The sequence below is a fragment of the Cyclopterus lumpus genome, chromosome 15 (genome assembly GCF_009769545.1).
Source record: "Cyclopterus lumpus isolate fCycLum1 chromosome 15, fCycLum1.pri, whole genome shotgun sequence".
Lineage (NCBI taxonomy): Eukaryota > Metazoa > Chordata > Actinopteri > Perciformes > Cyclopteridae > Cyclopterus > Cyclopterus lumpus.
The window spans coordinates 22,673,772-22,687,962 of record NC_046980.1 but is presented as its reverse complement, the minus strand read 5'-3'; the positions used below and the strand labels follow the sequence as shown (position 1 = coordinate 22,687,962).

At 43.4% G+C, this 14,191-nt stretch overlaps 1 protein-coding gene across 3 annotated transcripts in view; it reads right to left on the bottom strand.

The window, feature by feature from the left end:
• The window catches only part of ltbp1 (latent transforming growth factor beta binding protein 1), a 90,919-nt gene that overhangs the window by 59,353 nt on the left and 17,375 nt on the right, over positions 1 to 14,191 (bottom strand). For all 3 annotated transcript variants that reach the window (XM_034552647.1, XM_034552648.1, XM_034552649.1), the window contains exons 4-5: positions 9,579 to 9,730; positions 3,806 to 3,973 (exon numbers count right to left, since the gene is read on the bottom strand). In XM_034552647.1, the coding sequence (XP_034408538.1) occupies positions 3,806 to 3,973; positions 9,579 to 9,730 (320 nt within the window). The remainder of the gene's footprint in view (positions 1 to 3,805; positions 3,974 to 9,578; positions 9,731 to 14,191) is intronic.

Below are 14,191 nucleotides of genomic sequence, written 5' to 3'. Positions count from 1 at the left end.
TTCGTAGACTCTAGCTTGGTAGACTCTAGCTTGGTAGACTAGCTTGGTAGACTCTAGCTTGGTAGACTAGCTTGGTAGACTCTAGCTTCGTAGACTCTAGCTGGGTAGACTCTAGCTTCGTAGACTAGCTTCGTAGACTCTAGCTTCGTAGACTCTAGCTTCGTAGACTCTAGCTGGGTAGACTCTAGCTGGGTAGACTCTAGTTAGACTCTAGCTTCGAAGACTCTAGCTGGGTAGACTCTAGCTGGGTAGACTCTAGCTGGGTAGACTCTAGTTAGACTCTAGCTTGATAGACTCTAGCTGGGTAGACTCTAGCTGGGTAGACTCTAGCTGGGTAGACTAGTTAGACTCTAGCTGGGTAGACTCTAGTTAGATTCTAGCTGGGTAGACTCTAGCTGGGTAGACTCTAGCTGGGTAGACTCTAGCTGGGTAGACTCTAGCTGGGTAGACTAGTTAGACTCTAGCTGGGTAGACTCTAGTTAGACTCTAGCTTGGTAGACTCTAGCTGGGTAGACTCTAGTTAGACTCTAGCTTGATAGACTCTAGCTGGGTAGACTCTAGTTAGACTCTAGCTTGATAGACTCTAGCTGGGTAGACTCTAGTGCTTACTTGTCAACCTTCCACTTGTGCAAAGTTGTTTTAGAATACATACAGAGTTTGATGATCGCCTGTCAGTGTCAGGTATTCGGTTCAATTCTGCCAGATTAATTATTAAGACTATAGTCAGTTCATGGTAGCTTTTTACATTTGTTCAGAACAATGTACTTTTTGTTTGGTTTACTTTGAAGTCATCTATAAAACTGGTAAATCATTTTTAATAAACACTGTTTGGGAAAAGTTATTTGAAATACTTTGACTGCCTGGTCTATGATTGGCAGTGCAATAATTCTTCCTACCAACATAATGCAAGTGGTTCTTATTCATGTCAAAAACCCATTGAATATATTTTAAAGTCCAATCAAAATCAGAGTGGTGACAGCGAACCAGTAATTTGAATCCTGTCTATAATATGTCAGATAAAAATACTTTTGTACTGCCTCAGTGCCTGGACACTGCAATGACAAAGAAGTTGAATTGAACGTAATGTAATCTAATATCACATAGTCTGAGTGTGCAAGCCCTCTGAGGCAAATTAGTAATTTGTGATTCTGGGCTATACAAAATAAACTGAATTGAATTGAATGCAGATGGGGCATACAGTGTAGTCGCTGCAGCCAAATGTCCATTTGCTCTCCATATTATTCCAGGTTGAAAATGTTTCTTTCCACCAGTACGTCCATGTTGTAGCTGATCTACATTTTCCAACAAAGGATGCCAATCCATCGCTGTATTGTTTGAAGAACAGAGATTATGTATCATGACTGATGGTGAACCACGCCAAGCGTTTCCTCAGAAAGAGAGAAAAACTAATTCAATTAAATATTCAAAAGAATAGTTTTTGTCCAGTGTGACCGCCGAGGTCATCACAGTGCAGATATATGTGGAAATTGGTTCAAATTCTCATGCTGAAGAAATTGATGATCTTGAAGCAAAATGTATTGAACTGCTCCGAGTGATAACATAACTACAAATCCATTCCAGTAAAGTAAAAAAAGCCATAAAAGTCTGGTGTTTTTTTAATGCTTGCTCCAGTTTTACTAATTTGTTGAGCTGAGCCAGACAGGAATTCCTCTTGTTCCTGGACAGCTGCTCCTTGTAAGGACTGAGGCCGGTTCAGACATTAAAGAACACCCACATCACACGCTCCATTGCACAGGACTTGTTTCATGGTCACCTGAGGCTGCACTGTTCTCAGTTAATCTACTATAGAGCTCAAGATCAGGGTTACTCTCACATCAAAGAGTTTGTCAAACTTTATTAAAACAATGCTTGGAAATGGTGGTCGGATAAGAATATCAATATCATTTTTTAAAGCAATGTAAAGTCAGTGAGTCCAGAACGGGGATCTCCTATTTTAAAATAATTAAATGTATCTTTATTATTTGATGTACAAGTAGAACAATTATAAAAGTTACATTTTCTAAATCTAGTATCTCACATCACAAGTAATTGGTGAATATGTATTTTAACCACTTCTTGACACAACATTGACATGTTATCCCCTTATGAAGCTGATATTGGGGGTGTGTTCGTACACAGTAGCTCATCTACCCCTCCAGCAGACACGGAGCAACATGAGCCTTCATTAGGACTTCCTGTTTCTGGCCATTTGATCAATGTAAGTTCAGTCTGAGACCAGCAAACCAAAACAAGTAGCTGAAAGATGCTAAAACACACCATAGAGATGATGGGACGGCAGAATTGGCCAATAATGAATATAAAATCGGTGGATCTGTCAAGTGAGATTCTGCAGTTATTGACTTTGAATGAAGTTCGACAATCAACAAGCGTCGGCTCTCTGGCGTTGAATGGAAACCGGAGGAAACTGTTCTGGATGGCGTTCGTTGGGTTAAGTCAAAGATTTGGATGTCAACAGCAATCAGACAGGTCCAATATCACAGCTGGTTAGAAGTACCATCCATAGAGAGCAGCGTGTGTGTGTGTGTGTGTGTGTGTGTGTGTGAGAGTGTGTGAGTGTGTGTCTGTGTATGTGTGTGAGTGTGAGTGTGTGAGAATCTGTGTGTGTGTGTGCGCGAATCTGTGTGTGCGCGCGTGTGTCTGTGTGTGTGTGAGTGTGTGTGTGTGTCTGTGTGTGTTTGTGTGAGTGTTTGTGTGTGTGTGTCTGTCTGTGTGTTTGTGTATGTATGTCTCTGTGTCTGTGTGTGTGCGAATCTGTGTGTGTCTGTGTGTGTGAGAATCTGTGTATGTGTGTGTGCGTGCGCAAATCTGTGTGTCTGTGTGTGTGTCTGTGTGTTTGTGTGTGTATGTGTGTGAGTGTGTGTGTGTGTGTGCATGCGCGCGCGTGTGTGCGTGCGCGCGTGTGCGCGAGTGTATGTGTGTGTGTGTGAGTCTGTGTATGTGCAAGTGAGTGTGTGTCTGTGTGTGTGTGCACGTGTGCGTGTATTTGTGTGTGCGTGCGTGCATTTGTGTGTGCGTGTATTTGTGTGTGCGTGCGTGTATTTGTGTGCGCGTGTATTTGTGTGTGCGTGTATTTGTGTGTGCGTGCGTGCGTGTGCATGTATTTGTGTGTGCGTGCGTGTATTTGTGTGTGCGTGTATTTGTGTGTGCGTGCGTGTGCATGTATTTGTGTGTGCGTGCGTGTATTTGTGTGTGCGTGCGTGTGCGTGTATGTGTGTGCGTGTATTTTTGTGTGTGTGTGTGCGTGTATTTGTGTGTGTGTGTATTTGTGTGTGCGTGCGTGTGCGTGTATTTGTGTGTGCGTGCGTGTATTTGCGTGTGCGTGTATTTGTGTGTGCGTGCGTGTATTTGCGTGTGCGTGTATTTGTGTGTGCGTGCGTGTATTTGCGTGTGCGTGTATTTGTGTGTGCGTGTATTTGTGTGTGCGTGCGTGTATTTGCGTGTGCGTGTATTTGTGTGTGCGTGCGTGTGCTTGTGTGTGCATGCGTGCGTGTATTTGTGTGTGCATGCGTGCGTGTATTTGTGTGTGCGTGCGTGTGCTTGTGTGTGCATGCGTGCGTGTATTTGTGTGTGCGTGCGTGTGCTTGTGTGTGCATGCGTGCGTGTATTTGTGTGTGCATGCGTGCGTGTGTATTTGCGTGTGTGTGTATTTGTGTGTGCGTGCGTGTATTTGCGTGTGCGTGTATTTGTGTGTGTGTGCGTGTATTTGCGTGTGTGTGTATTTGTGTGTGCGTGCGTGTATTTGCGTGTGCGTGTATTTGTGTGTGCGTGCGTGTGGATCACTCACCTACTCTGAAGTTGGGTGCTGTCAGGGTGTCTGTAGCGCGGCCGTTCTCACTGATGATGGTGGTGGTGTTTCCCAGCTCACAGTTGTTGTGACATCTGCCTCCGATGCAGGTTAACTTGCAGATGGTCGGGGTGAAGACCACCTTGATCCTTCCTGTATGGTTGCCCACTGCCACAGAGAGCGAGGCAGAAACCAGGAGGAAGGGGAGGGAGAGCACACCGACGCTGGTTATTCTTTGATCCATTGGAAAACGTGAAATCACTTTCAAGTTGGAGCTCGTCACAATCAACTGGTGAGGCTCCAGTCAAAACATCAACACAAAATCTACTATATAATTTTAAATTTAGAGAAACGTGTGATGTGTCTCCTCCCTGCTGCCCCTCTCTAACTGTTTCTCCTCCTCTTCCACTGCTCCTAAATCCAGTGGCGCCTCTGAAACGGGAGCAGGAATCGAAAAAAAAGATCTGGGACAGAGTCAGCAAACAAAACTCTGGGATGTCTTCTAGTTCTCCATCATGAGTCTCTGGGAGGTGGATATTGGCATTTGAGCATACCGAGCTTTATTCCAAAACAAAGCAACACAACTTATTCCTTGCACTCTGGTTTTCTTCCCATTCTATCTTCCTACTAAGTTTTTACTGTTGAGCTTTCGCAAATCATTGTCAGGAACTTTCGCCCCAAATAAAAGAGAAAGAGCTCCAAAGATCCTTTGCTGCGAGTTCTCACTGAGATTAGGAAGAAGTACTGGAAGACAGACCTTTGAAAACCAAGCCCTCAGTACAGACTGACAGGAGAAAGAGATTGAAGAGCTACATCTCAAAGTATTTGACACATTTAGTTTTCCTCACTGCTTTAGACCAATGTCTTACATACATCTCTTCAGGTGCATTGATATTTGTTCCAACAATTCTTTGCAGTGGTTCTTGGCGTCCAATGCGTCAGCTCCAAACCCCTGTCTCCAGTGCTCAGTGCTTTGTTGTGGCTGTCAGCTGTTCACACCAGTGTCGACTCGTGGCGTACCGCCAAGCAGCTGGAGGAATGTTTTCTAAACCTGAGAGGCAGGAAAAACCACTGGATAAGACCCCCCAGACTACCTAAACATGCACTAAGAGATGAAAAAATGTACTATTAACGAGGGACCTAATATGATGTTGTGGTTACAATCAAACGCCAACGGAGAGGTGATTTCAGAAATGCCTCCAAGACCATATATGGATGTCCCAGAGTTGAAGCCTAAACATGGTTTGCAGAATTCCATTTGATGGGAACATTATTCCCAAAAAGAAGTAAGAAGGAAAAAGGCACAGTAAGGTAACTCTGGATGGGCAAAGGGAAGGCCCTCGCTTCACTCTTCGGTTATGTCTGCTACTAGCCTTCAACAGCCTCCACTTTCAAGGTTTAATCAGCTAATCCCTGACCCTAACCCCGACCCTGACCCAATACTAAACCTTGACTAATAGATTCAATCAAGTTGGAACATTTGGAAAACGGACTTCAAAGGATAACGACTGGTGGAAGCTCTTCCCGATGTCATCTGTTAAAGTCATCTGTATTGTCTCTACAGCCAAGCTAGCTGACCACTGACATGCACGTTCTGTTCCTTCTGTGCTGCTGTTCAAGAAAATAACTGGAAGGTTTAGGACTTATAGGCTCTGAAGATCAACTAAACCGTCTTAAACTAAAACTCAACATAACTCATATATATATATATATATATATATATATATATATATATATATATATAGCAATATTGAAGTGATTATCGAGAATGTATCTTGATATCTTGACTTTTCTGGCCTGTGCTTAAACGAGAACACCAATTCTACACAAAGTTTGTTTCCAGGAGTTTATTCTGTATATTTATACTTGCACTGCCTGCTATGTTTATACGGTATATCTCTTTGTGTATTCTTACACTGTTCATAATATACTTAGAGTGTATGCAATATTTATTATATACACATATATATATATATATATATATATATATATATATATATATATATATATATATATATATATATATTCATCTGTACATTAGAGTAGATTTAACCGATTTTTGCACTTCTGGTTTGGAAGTTTTGGGCCCAAGGCTACATTAGCTGCTACTAGCATAACACAGCGGCCTGTTGCATTGTGGGTTATGTTGGCACCAGATTTTGAAAAGGAAGAGGCAACGCTGCATTGATTTTGATTTTTTTTTTATAGATATAGATATTTTTGATTGTCAGTTGTGAGTCCAACAATGCCAAAGGAGTGCAACGCTGAATAAGTGGAGAACTCTATCAGCACGACCGCGGGAGGTCAATGCTGCAGCAACAATTAGTAGTAGAAACAACAACTATATTTAGAGGCCAGTGCGTTGCAGCTTCAGGGCGACATCAAGGCGAATGGCATAGAAGGGCTTAAGCTCAGCCAAAGAGGCTTTATCTGAACAAAAGAAAAAATCCTTTAAAAACACGCATTTGGGTTTATTTCCATGGAGCATAAACAAACACTTGTATTTTATACTACTTGGAGTTTTAGAACTAGTAGGTGGGTGTATTGTTGTACCATTCCGTTCTCTGATTGCACACCATCATGGCACTCGCATTGCGGTGATGGCGAGGTGATCCTCTCTGCCCAAACCTTCAGTCAGGGCCAAGACTAATAACATTTGTCTGAGGGTGTTTTTTTGGCGGTCTGGGAGAGCTGAGGAATAGTTGAGGGGAGACGGGGAATAACTTTCCCAGATGTGGCACCAAAAGGCCGTTGCTGACAGCCCGTCTGTCGTGTGAGACGGGGCTGAAAGAAAGGCTGCGACGCTTCCGGTTTTAGAAGAGCAAACACGTCTGCTGCTTTCACACAAAGTGTAGCGCTGACTGCATGCTGGGTAAAAAAAACTAAAAACAGCCGTGGTATTCCCATCAACTCAGGTTCAGAGGCCTGAAGTGCTATTTCAAGAAATACAAATTCACTGTCAGTGGGGAGGCCCGAATTAGCAGTTGCTGTGATATACTGGACAGGGGTTCCAGTGCAAATGTTTAGTTGGGCCCCAACCTCCTCTCTCTCACACACACACACACACACACACACACACACCCTCCTCCATCACACAACGGATGGCCGTCATGAGTCACGGCAGTTTATGGGACCCCGGGTCTCTTGACTCTCGTAGTGCGTGCTGCATTGTGTAAACTTGACGGTTCCTATAGCTCACGGTCCCTTTAGCCACCCAGCTGTATGCAGACATCAGGCTGACGTCTTCCTATGAAGCAGACACATTGTGTGTGGGATAACCTATATTTTATGAATATGTACATGTCACGACAGTCTTGTAGGTGGCGTGATTCTTTTATTTTCCTATCTTGCGAATGAAGATCTAACAAATATGATGTGCAAGTAAAAAAAAAAAACTAATGAAATCATAAATCCTGTTCCAGAGACCCAAAATTAAAAAGTGTCTACAAATGTTGTGAGCCACTTGGTGTCTGTATAATGGTAAATGGACCTGTACTTGTATGGCGCTTTTCTAGTCTTCCATCCACTCAAAGCTCTTTAACACTTCATTCACCCATTCACAAGCTGATGGGAGGGGCTAAGGTTCCACCTGCACACCAGCAGTAACTAACATTCACACCCTGTAGGCACAGCTACGGGAGACATGTTGGGGTTAAGTGTCTTAACACACATCGACAGGGGCTAGCGGAGCCGGGGATCGAGCCGCCGATCCTCTGATTGAAGGACGACCCTGCTCACCACTGAGCCACAGTCGGCGTAAGACTGTTGGTTGGATAAAGGGCCACTCTGGGACGTCAATGCTCAGTCACGTCTGAGCATTGACGCCCTTGTAGTGACTTACTTAATTAGTTGATGAATTCAATCAGGGATTCAAAGGGTTTTGGATTTGATGAGCAGATGAAACACTCGATGTGTAGGTCCAGAATCTTGGCCATGAAGTGGACTTCAAATAAGACTTGAAATGAGGCATGCTAAAAAAAAACTTTTATTTCTCCCAAGTTTCCCAACAGATGTCATGAATATGAATGATGTGGAAATGTTGGTTGGTGTCTTCTTCGCTCTCTACATGTGCGTGTGCCCCATTTCCCCTCAATGTCGGGTCATTTCTCTGGCTTCTTCAAACTGCTAGCTAACGTTAAACCTAGCTTGGGATCATATTTTGAAACTGGGTCCGGGGTCACTGTGGCCATGTCTGGTTCTGCTGGAGTCTCCAGCGCTGCGAAGCCAAGCATCAACACGGTTCTGTCTGCTGACCCCCCTTTCAAATCCCCTGGCTGTGGCCAACCACTCAAACTGCAGTCTGCAGATTCTTTGAAAAATATTGACTTATTCATAGATGCATACTGGCCAGTCTGACGTTGGCCTTGAATTTATGACAGACCACAATAACCAACCACGAGCTGGTGAATTATAGCTGTTGTTGATCTGTCAGAAGAGTTTGACCGCCAGCCAAAGTTGGTCCAAAAACCTTTTTCTCTAAATGATTTGGGCAGCTGCGAAATAAATGGGTCTCTGCCACAAGCCAATGACATCCACCATAGGAACATACGCCTTACATATAGCATAGTGGTGTATTAGCTGTCCATAACTACATGATGCACATTGAAAAGTCCCGGGCAGTGGTCTATTCGTGCACTGGCCTCCACTTGGACCTGTGAATGAAAGATGATGTACTTCTGTGGGAAGGCTGTTGAGCAGCATAGAGACTTCAATGGGGGTAGATAACAGGTACTCAGGCCCTTCCCCATTCATATCTATCCAGGCCCTTCTTGTTTTGAGGGGTTCTCCCCCCAGATGACAGTTATTTTATTCCATCTCCCTTTAACTCTCACACTCTGAAATTGCCCTCACAAAATGAGACTAATAACTCATTTTTGACAGCCCCAAGCAGCAGGCAATGCTTAAGTCTTTATGCCATTACCGCTGGAGCTGCAATTTGAACAAATCCTGTTTCTGCCCAATTGCAAGCTCCGTATTATCTCCACATCTTCACAGTAGTAGAGCAGATGTGTTTTGTGTGCATATGTGTGTGGCATGTGTATGTGTATGTAAATTAAAGTTGAAGGTTTTCCCATGTTTTTAAGAGGATTACTTCCCGGGAAAGTAGCACATTTTCTCTTGAAAACAGAATTACAAATAGTTATTAATCAAATTTCCATCCACATTTTCTGGTGTTTTTCTTTCACGCTTGTTGATTTTGAGGTAATAATCAAGACCCGTCTCAGAAAGTGCTCTTTTTTTTTTTTTTAGGTGAAAAGAACCCAACGGTGACCATACAGAACCATGTGTTCATGGACTACTCTCATCATTGAGTGTAAAATGTCCCTTTTGGCTCACAGGACAAGCTGGCTGGTAGATACACATTTTTACAGATTTTTTACCAGCCAAAATGAACAAATAACTTTTTACTATTTCAGGTGATATTTTTTACTGGTATTTGACTTGATGAATGTATTCGTATCAGCAGGCTAGCGACGGTCGGTAAAAACGACGGCCCACCCACTCAAAGGGACTTGTCCCGGTAGGCCGGATGGCCAATACACCGCTGGACAAGTATGACAGCCAACCAGCAGCTTTCTCCACCGCGTAATTTTGTTTCATAATTTACTTGCCGAAGACAAATTCAAATGCGCATTTTGGTGCGCGTTCATTGTTTGACCTTGCCTATAACGATGCAACGTATCCTCAGTCAACGGTTTGTGTGATATCTGACATGATTAGCATACAGTGTTCAGATGAAAGCAAACGGTGATCTGTAGGGGGACTTACTCACCATGGATGGGGTTGTGTCCCACGGTCAGGGGGATGGGCCTCTCAGGTTGGGATTGGACATGTGACTGTGTGTGCGTGGTGTGTGTGTGGTAGTATTTGGGCTTTAGAACATACTGCTGGTTCTGACCTGGGTGCATGGGCATAGGCCGGATCCTGGAGGGAAAGAAGAACACGATAAGTAGTCAAATAGAGTATTTTTATAACAAAAATAAATGGTAACACAAGATTCATACACATCAATCATTCCTGTTTTACAGTATTTAGGAACGAGCCTTAAACATTGTTCAGTTTCTATGCATCATTATGGCTAAGTTGACCAACACGTGATGTATTGAAAGTGTTTTTCCTTTGACAGCTGCTAGGAACCAGCTGTGGTGCAACCTGAAGGCCTTGCAGTGCAGCAGCATCTTTCTGCCCTCTGCGATTCATTAGGAACGTACTCTTTGGAGTATGGAATTGTGGAAGTGCCGGTCCGGTAATGGTACGTGATCTGCTTTAATGAGAGTTTTCATAAGACTTCTCCTCCTCAGGTGTTCTCAAATTGTTTTTGTTCTTCAAGATTCGAGTTCTACTCAAATGACGAGACCTGAACCTCTCCTTGAGGTGCTGGAAAGCTTATGGAGTGGCATGAGGTGCCAAAGGTTAGCGACATGACTGTGTGGATGGTAATGTCTGTCCATTCATAGTTGGCCATGAAGGTTGGCAAATACGTCCATGTTCCCATGTAGTAATCATGTAGTAATCATAGCGTGATAAAATCATAGCTTGGATATCCAAGAGACTGCAGCCACTCTTCTTCATGAGTAGAAGGAAACTAAAAACCTTTAACAGTCATGGGCGACTGTGGCTCAGTGGTGAGCACGGCCGTCCTTCAGTCAGAGGATCGGCGGTTCGATCCCAATCTCAATGTGTCCTCGGGCAAGACACTTAACCCCAAATTGCTCCCGGAACTGTGCCTACCTGTGTGTGAATGTTAGTCAGTCCTGATGGGCAGGGGGCACCTTGCATGGTAGCTCCTCCCATCAGTGTGTGAATGGGTGAATGATGTCATGTTGTGTTAAAAAGTGCTTTGAGTGGTCGGAAGAGGTCAAAAAGGACAGTAGCCCCTTGAGTGTGGACACAGTTTAAGAAGTAGTTGGACAACAATTTGTACAGACTACACCTGCTCTCATGGTGTTGTAAAGTAGCTCCAGTCATTTAGGTCCAACACTTATGGGAGAAGCTGTAGAAACTAACAGTCAAAAAATAAACATATTGCCAGATGGGACTGTTGTGTATTATTTCCGTGTGCATAGCAAGAATAGTAAGTCTATTTGAGCCCACGGACTCTGGCATTGGCTTGTGGTAAAAATAAAAGCGAGCTTAAATATATATGTACGTGTGTGCTCATCTGTGTTTGGTCAGCTGTTAGTGATTGCAACCGCCAGGCATCCTCTATTTCCTCTAATATTAAAAGTAATGGTGTGAATGCTTGCGGTCTGCTTGGAGATATACTGTGTTTACTTCCATTACCTTTTCAATGAGGCAAATACACTTTATACAGTTAGCCTTGTTTACTACAGACTGAATGCCAGAGCATCAGTCAGCCAAATGGGACATGTACTCTGAATTGGTGGAGATATGTGGCTTATTACATACAGAGATCAATGTCTCACCAACAGACAGCGGGGAAGCCTATGGAGCTGAATGCACAGGATTCTCTGGTGTTAAAAAGGGTTGTTTTGTCAACATGGATCCATCAAGCAAATAAATGGAACCTGAAAATCATCTTTAAAGTAGAGTTTTCCACAGTCCTGCTGATCCCATCCCGAACTTGAGTCAGGCTAGGATGAACTATAGGTGTCAGTAGCTCAGTTTCTGAGGAACAAGTATGGAATGTGGACTGGTAGTTGGAGAGGGCTCTGTTGAAATCCTAGGCACGCCTCAGGTGTCCTTGTGCAAGGCACCAAACCCGGCAAAATTGCTCCCCGTGCACTGAGTAGCTGAAGTAACTGCGATGCACTGCTCCTGATGCTCGGATGGGTTGAATGCTGTGCTGTGCTTGACCGTAATTGACAATAAAAGTTGATTTACATTATACATAGTCTTGCTGGGTCCAGGTAGGCTTCTATGCTGTATACCCACAGGTCTCAAGTTAGTGGGTTAATATGTCTTATACCAGAGTGGATCCAAGCAAATACAGAAAAGAGTCAATGGAAGTAAGTCTGCTTCTATTGACTTCTCTCTAAATTTGGCTCTGTTAAGGTCAATCGCATTTTGGATCGGCCTTAATTATCCTCTGGTCTATTTCAAGCCTGTTCTCATACTCTTTATTTCTGGATGGACCCCTATTGGGTACAACTATTGGATGGATTACCATGAAAGGTCCCTAGAGGATGCCGTAAATAACGTTGGGGACTTTACAGAATGTGATCTCCCATTTCTTTTAAAAGCCACAAACTTAGTTTCATCTTCTGTTCATTGGTTAGCGGGGCACTCGTTTTAATAATTGTCACTGGCCATTGTCGGGGGTCGCTGGATGATGATTGCAGACAGAGGCGTGTCAGTCAATATGCACACAGTTACCTGACTATTGTTTTAAGACACAATATATTTGTATATTGTTATTAAGAGCAGACTAGCATGTTGATGTCAACAACGACATGTGTAAAATGTCAAATTTATGTAAAAACTAGCCACAACTTAATTATGTTATTTCTTAGTGCAAAATTCCTTTTGATAGTGACTCTAAAACATAAGGTTAAGAGGTCTCCAAAACATGAAACCAAACAGTCATATAGAGGTTTACCAAGATGTAAAAGAGATATGACCTTCCCAAGGTTGCCCAATGAAGGATACAAGGAGAGTGCAAGAAAGGAGATGATAAACATGGAGGAAAAGGTCATTTGTAAAACGGGAATATTTTCATCTCATTCATGTGCCATAGTATAATAAACAGAAAATAATAGCCTTGTAAATAGCTCTGCTATGACCTTGTAATGTCTTAAATAGATGTTCTGTGTAGGTTATGCAATCATGTATACGGTATGCTTCTCTCCTTTATGATATTCAGTATGTATATGTGTATACGATAATCCTTTCTAAAACAGTCAGAAATCATCGTCTGGGAAAACCTTTTGGACATTCTTTTAGGATTATTAGTAATCTGTGTCACATGGTGGACATGATTGTATGTCTAAACGAATCGTTTCATGAGGTCTTGCCAATACACAGGAATATTGTGTAACTATAGTATTATAATGATGATTCATGTGTTTTTTGCTGTATCACATTAGTGTATCCTGTTGCAGGCACCACCCTTTAAAATGAAGACGGTTTTAAGATGTTAAGTCTCCTGTCATTTCAAACCCTGCTACTCCCTCCTGACCTGTAATAACCCCCATCACCTGACAGCCCCACCCACCTGACAGCCCCACCCACCTGCTCGCCTGTTCCCATTTCTGGCCCATTTCCACCAGTCAGATTGTCTTTGTGCTCCTCACTAAGCTTTCCAGCCACTTCATCTGGCTGTCTGTGGCCGGCCTGCATGGTCTTCTGGCTCTTTGCCTTTCTGTGTTTGCCGGCTTCGTTTTCCATACCTGCTTTTTGACTCCCTCTCTATTTGGTTTTGGATTCATGCTTTTGGGTCCTAACCTGTGACCTTATACCTCCTGCTGTCTACCTTTACCTCTTTGTCAGTCTACATCTGGCACAGGTCCAACTGCACTAAGTTCTTCACATCCAAGTGCAGAAATAAACATGTTGATACAGTGGAGTTGTTTCAGGGTTGTTTCAACTCTTAACTCTCCAGTGATGGAGTGTTGTACTCCAACAGAAAGCCACAATATAAAGTGATTTCAGTACTTACATGTAATTGTGTACATGTTGTAAATGTTATGCTACCAGATCAACTATTTCTGGAGGTTTAGTCCTAAATGTGAAGCAACAAAGACCTTCAAACCTGAGCTGTAAGACAGACAGAAAAGTGACAGCCAAACATAAGATCTCATTCCAGTCTCAACAAAATAGCTAGCATGACCGCCTGGTTGGCAATGAATGGGCCATTAAATTAAAAGAGTAAGAGAAGAGTTTGGAGAGTGTCCAAGGAATGGTTACAAGAGCCTGCTAGTCATAAATACCAGGGAGAAGATTTCACTCATTTCTACATAAACAGATCGGTGAGTCAGGGCTGAGGGAGTGAACTGTGTGTGTGTGTGTGTGGGTGCTTGTGTGCGTGCGTTGGGCTGAATCTGTTCAGCCTCGGCCTTCGCTGCTCTGGCCACAATCACAATCCACCGACTTTTAAAACTCAAGCCGTCCAAGTCTTCTTCCCCGCGGGAGTCTCCCATAATGAACCCACTGAACCTCACCAGAGCCGGCTCACGAACTATCAATATCCCAACTGAGGCAGGCGGACTCCAGGGAGGGAAATGAAGAATATCTTGGTTCTGGGTAACAGGCTGTCCGACTGGTTGACGAAGGGTATCACAGAGGCTCTTGGCTCTTACAGTGTGTAAGCACCATGAAAGAGTTCTTCTCTAGCCACTAGCTCTAGCTCTTTACTGATGTGGAATACAGAATATATCCAGTGTGTGCTGGGTCGGCCACATTGCCTCCTCCCAGTTTGACCTGTCC